Source organism: Quercus lobata, chromosome 5 (assembly GCF_001633185.2).
Source record: "Quercus lobata isolate SW786 chromosome 5, ValleyOak3.0 Primary Assembly, whole genome shotgun sequence".
Classification (NCBI taxonomy): domain Eukaryota; kingdom Viridiplantae; phylum Streptophyta; class Magnoliopsida; order Fagales; family Fagaceae; genus Quercus; species Quercus lobata.
The window spans coordinates 2,499,211-2,507,346 of record NC_044908.1 but is presented as its reverse complement, the minus strand read 5'-3'; the positions used below and the strand labels follow the sequence as shown (position 1 = coordinate 2,507,346).

Here is an 8,136-nt window from a genome sequence, read left to right as displayed (position 1 = left end):
CTAGCGGTTTCCAGCCTCCCCTATGTTGACTCCACTTCAATTTCTGTAAATGTGTGCCTGCCACGTGGCTTTTTTCTTCTCCCTGATATTAGGAGAGAAAATGAGGAGGAAATAGCTAGACGAGAAAATGCCATATGTTCTGTACTTTTCTTTTCTTTTCCTTCAACGTGTTTTCTTTAATTTCTCAAATATTTTTTTTCCCCTTTTCCTTTTTCTTTCTTTTATCAACTAGTCTTTTTATTTATTTATATTTTTTAAAATCAAGTCTCAGCGGTGATTTCTGTGTTTGCCAATAGATTTTTTTTTTTTTCCTTTTCCTTTTTTGAATCAAAAGTAGTTTTTTTTTTTTTTTTTTTTTTTTAAAAAAAAACAAATGTGGCCGGCTCCTCTATAATTGTCATATATAAATAATATAATAATAAATAAAAATAAAAGATTTTTTTTTTAATATTATGTAATAGAGTATAACAGTAAATTTATATAAATTACTTGTTTTATTCTTTTACTTTTCTCTTCAACTGAAAAAAAATAGTTTTTTATCCCTCCAACCAAACACATATGAGGAAAAAATCTTTTATATCCTTCAACTTTACTATCCTCTTAATTGCACCTCTCCCACAGTAGGAGTCCTTTTCTCTCTCGTGTAAGGGTCATCTCCCATAGTCACTGACTGTGGGTCTTTCTTTTGACTACTTTGGTTTCACTGGCCAGAGTATGGTCAATCTATAAACTCATATAATGGAACAAGCAGTGCTGGATGGGTTGCAAAACCTGCAACTCACCAAGGAGGAAGAAGATAGCATACAGATTTCAAGCCACAGTAGGAACGAACTATTGGAGGAATGCCATCTGAGTCTTTTTGGTAAGCTTTTATCAGATCGGCAGCAAAATCAACGTGCTTTGAAAAGCACTCTAAGATCAGTTTGGAGAATGGGGTCAGATTTGAGGATTGTGGAAGTAGGAAATGACATCCTCCAGTTCAAGTTTTGTTCAAAGCATCAGTTGGAATGGGTGGAGAAGAATGGTCCATGGAATTTCGACAACAATCTTCTGCTCTTGGGTAGATTGCGTAAAGGACTAACAGCTGCAAGCATTACTTTCTCACACACACCATTCTGGGTTCAGGTGTGGGGAGTGCCTTTTGAGTTAATGACAGAGGAAACTGGAAGAGACATTGGGAACAGAATGGGAAATTTTGTTGAAATGGATAAAAGATCATGGCAGATGGACCAAGCTAAGTTTATGAGAGTCAGAGTGAAACTACCAATAGACAAGCCACTCCGTCGAGGTGGATACTTGATGGATATGGAAGGAGACAAAACATGGGTCACATTCAAGTATGAGAGACTCCCAAAAATTTGCTTTCTTTGTGGAAAAATAGGCCATGATAAGAGGCACTGTAACAACACCGTGGACGGTCATCAAACGGAGTATCAATATGGCGATTGGATTAGGGCCAATGGGAATTACAAAGGAAGCAATGAGAGGATGAAGACCAGGAAAGACGAAGGAAACCAGTCAAGTGGTGATCGTGGAAAATCAAGCTCTCAACCATCAACAGAGGGGACAAAAAATCTGGTGAGGATTGACGATGGAGGCGGAAGCAAAAGATCTGATAGTGACAGAAGGGAAGGAAAATATGAAAATTGGGGAGCTCTAGGTGATGGTATGGTGTCAGGAAGGCAGGCAGCTAGTCATCCTAGAGGATGGGACAGCACTGAGGATGGAACACCAACCATAGAAAAAGAAGAACAGGTACGTGCCTCACCAAAAGTTTTAAATTTTGAACTAACTAAAGGAAAAGAATAAGTTTGTACTGATGTAAACTTGGTAGTGGGCTCACAGTTAGTGGGCTTGAGGGAAGAGCATGAGGTTACCAGCCCATTAAAGCCCAAGCAAAGCACAAAGGCTGAGAGTGAAATGGGCTACCTTGATATGGGTCAGTGCAAAGAAAACAAACCCAAAACAAAGGGAAGATTAAAGAAATTAGCAAGGGAAAGAGGCCCACCAGGAGATGAAGTAATGTTGGACCGTGAAGGAGAAATTGGACTTAAGCGTAAAGGTAAGTTAGAAAATTTAGAAGGAGAGGAAGCCAGAAAACTTAAAAAGAAATGTGTTGAAGTCATTACCAGTGATACTCTGGTATCTGCAGAAACGGCGGAGGTTGAGAGACAGCCCCGCCGAGAGCCATGATTGCCCTTTGCTGGAACTGCCGGGGGCTTGGGACCCCCCGGTCAGTTAGAGCGTCGTGCGAATGTGTGCGGCGTTGGGATCCCAAGGTAGTCTTCTTATCGGAGACAAAGAAGAATATTGCAGGAATGAAGAGGGTGAAAGTGAAACTTGATTTTGTGAATGGTTTTTATGTCCAACGGGAAGGAAAGGGAGGGGGCTTAGCAATGCTCTGGAGGAAGGAGATCAATCTGGAGATCAAAAGTTATTCTAAGCACCATATTGATGCTGTGATTACTGAAGAAGCAACGGGTTTTAAATGGAGGATAACTGGGTTTTATGGACACCCAAAGACCTATCGTAGAAAGGAATCATGGAGTTTCCTAAACATGCTAAACCAACAATATCGTCTGCCGTGGTTATGTCTTGGCGATTTCAACGAAATCTTGTCGACAGAAGAAAAGTTGGGTGGAGCGCCGAGACCACAGCAACAGATGGATGCCTTTCGAAATGTGGTTAACAGATGTGGATTCAAGGACATGGGATATAACGAGCCAAAGTATACCTAGTGCAATCAACAAGAAGGGGAAGATAGGATGTATTTGAGGTTAGATAGAGCTTTTGCTACAATGGATTGGTTGGAACATTTCCGAGAAATTAAGGTAAGGCATTTGGTAGATACAACATCTGACCATTGTCCTCTGTTACTTGCTGAATCATGGGTCTTGCAGTAGCGGGGTAAGCATAGATTCCACTTTGAAGCAATGTGGACTAGACGGGCGGATTGTAAGGATATAATTAAGCAAGTCTAGAATGAACGTACAGGTCTGAATAATCCGGGGGGACTCATCACTGGGCTGAGGCAATGTGCTGATGCTCTGTCCAAATGGAGCAATTCTGTTTTTGGCCAAATACCAAAGAGGGTTCAGGAAAAAAAGAAAGTGTTAAGTGCCCTGACCAAGGATGATATTGACAGACAAAATGGAGTTGAAATTAATAGAGTTAGAAGGGAGATTAATGAGCTATTGGATGATGAGGAAATGTGGTGGCAACAAAGATCTAGGGTGCAATGGTTAGGTGAGGGAGATCGCAACACAAAATATTTCCATCATCGAGCATCGGAACGAAGAAAGAAGAACACAATCAATGGCTTATGGAATGAAGAGGGGGTCCGGTGTGACAGTAAAGGAAATATTGCCAATGCAGCAGTTGCATATTTTGAAGGAATATATACAACCACACACCCAACCAGAGTTGAAGAAGTAACGAACCTGCTCCCTCACAAAGTTACTGTGGAGATGAATGCTGATCTAACCCGGGATTTCACCATGGAGGAGGTCAGATTAGCTCTTAGCCAAATGCACCCAACAAAAGCGCCTGGTCCAGACGGTATGTCTGCTGTCTTTTATCAAAAATATTGGGCTATTGTTGGAAATGATGTCACAAATATGGTTTTTAATGAGCTTAATTTTGATGCTCCTATAACTGACATAAACAACACTAACATTGCTTTGGTGCCAAAAGTGAAAAACCCCACTAGAATGAAAGATTTTCGTCCTATCAGCCTTAGTAATGTATGTTACAAGCTAATTTCTAAGGTCCTTGCAAACCGCTTGAGAACAATTCTTCCACAGATAATCTCGGAGAACCAAAGTGCATTCATATCGGAGAGGTTGATAACGGATAATGTGCTCGTAGCTTTTGAGCTAATGCACTATCTAGATCACAAAAAACATGGAAAAGAGAGTTTTATGGCTGTTAAACTCGATATGAGCAAGGCATATGATAGGGTTGAATGGGTTTTTGTTGAAAAGGTGATGAGGAAGCTGGGTTTTCATGGAAAATGGATTGAATGGGTGCTAAAATGCATCACAACTGTTACGTATTCAGTCTTGATCAATGGGGAAGCTCACGGTACGATCTATCCAAGCAGGGGGCTTCGACAAGGAGACCCTTTGTCTCCCTATCTGTTCCTCTTGTGCACAAAAGCTTTTTCAGCCCTTATTGTTAAAGCAAATAACAGCCAAAGTCTCACTGGAGTATCTATATGTAGGGGTTGTCCGAGGATTACCCATTTGTTCTTTGCGGATGATAGCTTAATGTTCTGTCGGGCAGAAAGACAAGAATGCTCCAAGTTGGTTGAAATCCTAAAACTCTATGAGGCAGCGTCGGGACAAAAAGTTAATGCAGATAAGTCTGCAGTAAGTTTCAGCCACAATACAACCCCTGAAGCAAGAAGTGAAGTCTTGGAAATTTTGGGACCCATGCAAGACACAAGACAAGGAAAATACCTTGGCCTCCCATCGGTTATTGGCAAGTCGAAGAATCAAGTTTTTGCAGAAATAAAAGAGAGGGTTGGGAAGAAATTATCGGGTTGGAAGGAAAAAATGCTCTCAATGGGTGGGAAGGAAATTCTCATAAAAGCAGTAACTCAGACAATCCCCACGTATACCATGAGCTGCTTCTTGCTTCCAAAGGGCTTGTGTGAGGATTTGGAGGGGATGGAGATGAATTTCTGGTGGGGCCAAAGAGACCAGGAGACCAAAATGTCTTGGGTTAGCTGGAGGAAAATGTGCATGTCAAAGACACATGGAGGTATGGGCTTCCGCAATCTCCATGCTTTCAACCTAGCAATGTTAGCAAAGCAAGCTTGGCGCATCTTGGTTGATCCAATATCCTTGGTTGCTCGAATATACAAGGCAAGGTATTTTCCCTACAGTGACATTTTGGGGTCAAAGTTAAGGGGCAGCCCTTCTTATGCTTGGCAGAGTATCCAAAGTAGCCTGGAGGTAATTAGGAAGGGCACTAGATGGAGAGTGGGGAATGGAAGGATGATACATCTATGGGACGACAAATGGCTGCTGTCCCCAACCACATATAAAATCTGCTCCCCTCAGCAAAATATTGGTGACTTCCCAATGGTATCGTCCCTAATAGATGAAGAAACGAGGTGGTGGAAAATGGACAAATTCAGAAGGTTTTTCCTACCTTTTGAGGCTGAAACCATACTTAACATTCCGCTTAGTTATAACATGCCAGAAGACAAAATAATTTGGGTAGGAAACAAACGCAGCATGTTTTCTGTCAAGAGTGCTTACTACGTAGCCTTGCCATTGGTGGAAAAATCTGAATTGGGTGAATGCTCGATGGAAGATTGTAGAACCCCACTATGGAAGAAAATGTGGCAGCTCAAACTCCCCTCAAAGATCAGAATTTTTGCTTGGAAAGCATGCATGGAAGGATTGCCAACGAGATTGAATCTGCATAAGAGGGGGATAAACACTGAAGTGAACTGCCCTTTATGTGAGAAAGGTGTAGAAAGTACTAGTCATGCCTTATTGTACTGTGAAAGAAATTGGGATATGTGGTGGAATTGGCATGAGTGCCCGATTAGCTTGCTAGCAGAGAATAAAACTTTTGTGGATGTTGCTTTGCAGATTTTGAACAGGGGAACACCTCATGATCTGGAAACTCTTTGTGTCACGGCTTGGTCTATATGGTATAGAAGGAACAAAATGGTCCATGAATCCCTTTGCCTTGCTCCATCCCAAATCTGGGGGTTTGCGCAACTAACCCAAGAGGATTACAAAGGAGCTTTGGTTGTACACCAGATAAGACAGCAGCATTCAGATGTTGGGTGGACAGCACCACCCCCGGGTTTTTACAAGATAAATGTTGATGGTGCAATTGATAAGGATAGAAGGTTGTCCAGTGTGGGTGTGATCATTAGGGACTGTGAGGGAAGGGTAGTAGTAGCAAGAAGCAAGGTGTTGAATGGAATGTATGAAGCAAAAACAACTGAAGCTTTTGCAGTTGAAGAAGCTATCCTTCTTGCCCGGGAAAGAGGACTCAATCAAGTTGTCATAGAGTCGGACTCTTTATCAGTTGTCCAGGCTATCAATACAAACTCAAACATGGGAGACCTGGGTTCAATTATTCAAGGAATCATTGGCTTACTAAGGGAGTTTAGAAGCTGGAATGTGAAGCATCTGAAAAGGGAATTCAATAGAGTTGCGCATGAATTAGCACAGTTAGCAAAAGTTGCTGGGGCTACTTAGTCATGGGATGGAATAGACCCACCTTTGCTGCAAAGTTTGCTCATCTTTGATAGGGCGAAATGTTAGTTTATTGTATTTTGTCTTTCCTCCCCTCTGTTGTACTTCAATTTCGGATTCAGTTATATGAGAATTGAGTTTTCCTCTCAAAAAAAAAAAAAAAAAAACTTTACTATCCTCTTACTATTTTTTCTATCCTCCAACTTTTCTACCTCTCTAACCAAACAAACCATAAAAGAAGAGGAGGATGTATCTAATGCATTATCAACAATCTAGAAGATTTGGTTCATCAATGGGATGATTAATGACCTTAACGTCACCTCCCCCTATTAGGGGTGTCCACAGGTTGGTCCAGGTCGGGTTTGTGCCTGACCCGGACCCAACCTGAATTTCTTGGGTGGGTGAAAATCGGAACAGAAATCGACCCGTATTAATGGTCGGGTCGTCCGGTTTGGGTCCATCGGTTTTCGGGTTTGTGCCGGTCGGTTTCGGGTTTCGCCGCCGGTGTCGAAATTTCGCCTGATCTTGCAAGATCTGGCCGATATTTGACCGGATCTGTCGAATCTGAACTAGATCTCGACTAAGCATCGCCAGATCTCACTGGATCTGGTGGATTTCAAGTAGATCTTCGTCGAAAGAGCAAAAATATCGTCGGTATTTGTCATTTTTTGTCGGAAATCCATTGAATGTCGCCGGATGTTGTTGATTTGATGGTCGGGTCGGGTGGCTTGGGTTTTTTGGGAGGAAACTCGCCAATTGACCTGAAGGGTTCGGGTTCTGTGGGTGGCGACCCGCCGCCGACCGTCGGATTGGTCGGGTGATGAGGACCCGTGGACACCCCTACCCCCTATATTGTTCTTGCGAATGCTTAAATGTTATATTAAATTGATTTATGAAACTTCATAATATTTTTGTTGATGTATTTTTGTTGTAACATAAATTTGTTGTGTTACACACTTGCACTAGTATTTAATGATAAGAAAATGTTTTAAGAACATTTTGTTGAGGAACTATGTTCTTAGTCCATATAACTACAAAGTGTAGGATGTCTCAAGTGCATTATCAAACAACAAATAGTTAGAAGATTTAGTTGATCAACGGTGTGATTAATGGCCAACTTGACTGCCTATATATTGGTCTAGTCATACACTATGCATGAATTGATCCCTGTAATTTCATAATATTTATGTTTTATATATGTGATTTACTAGTGTACAAGATGAGTTCAAGTTACACATGGTGTAACTCTTTAGAGTTACATATTTTCTAAACCATTGGATTTAAGTAAATTCAACGGTTAAAAAAAGACACTCATTAATATTGAGATTAGGATATCATTTATTATCCCTTATTTATGACATTACATACTTATTTCTAAACCCAAAAAAGGTATACATATCTCTCTCTCTCTCATACGTATTTATATAATCTTTTCTCCCTATATATATATATATATATATTTTTTTTTTTTTTGAGGGGGATTTTCTCCCTATATTGTTTTTGGTTTGTGACACAGTTAACAACATAGAAATGGATTGGCAAAATATAAAACATAAAGGTAGAATAGAATTTGAAGTAGTACCAGAGGAGAAGTAATTTGGGTAGAGAAATTTCGCTCATATTCATATTAAAATATTTTGTTTTTTTATAGATAAGTTTCTCTTTGTAAACACCATTGAGGAGGTCTTCAATGAGGAGCAAGATTGAAGAGGTGGAGTAAATGGACTTTGACCTAGAGATGGAATAACAAGGAGATGAAATTGAAAGTCAATCACTTTGCTTGCTTGTAGTACAACTGATTTGATTCTTATCATTCGTTTGTACCTTTTTTTTCCTCTTAATAAAGATTTTAGCAATTTAATAATTGAAATGAAAAATTGGATGGGATTTGCACTTAGTTTTTGCTCTTTAA

At 40.4% G+C, this 8,136-nt stretch overlaps 1 protein-coding gene across 1 annotated transcript; it reads left to right on the top strand.

Annotated features, from left to right (window-relative positions):
• The first annotated feature begins 738 nt into the window (after positions 1 to 738).
• LOC115989220 lies at positions 739 to 6,227 on the top strand. The gene is made up of 3 exons (XM_031112890.1): positions 739 to 1,755; positions 1,846 to 2,062; positions 2,995 to 6,227. The coding sequence occupies exons 1-3, from the start codon at positions 739 to 741 to the stop codon at positions 6,225 to 6,227; spliced, it is 4,467 nt and encodes a 1,488-aa protein (XP_030968750.1).
• Positions 6,228 to 8,136: the final 1,909 nt, after the last annotated feature.

Excerpts from the sequence above, each read along its gene's own strand:
- LOC115989220 (XM_031112890.1), top strand. The coding sequence starts at position 739 with ATGGAACAAGCAGTGCTGGATGGGTTGCAAAACCTGCAACTCACCAAG. Across the intron at positions 1,756-1,845 it reads CCATAGAAAAAGAAGAACAG|TTAGTGGGCTTGAGGGAAGA; the intron begins GTACGTGCCTCA and ends GTGGGCTCACAG. Across the intron at positions 2,063-2,994 it reads AATTGGACTTAAGCGTAAAG|GTCTGAATAATCCGGGGGGA; the intron begins GTAAGTTAGAAA and ends ATGAACGTACAG.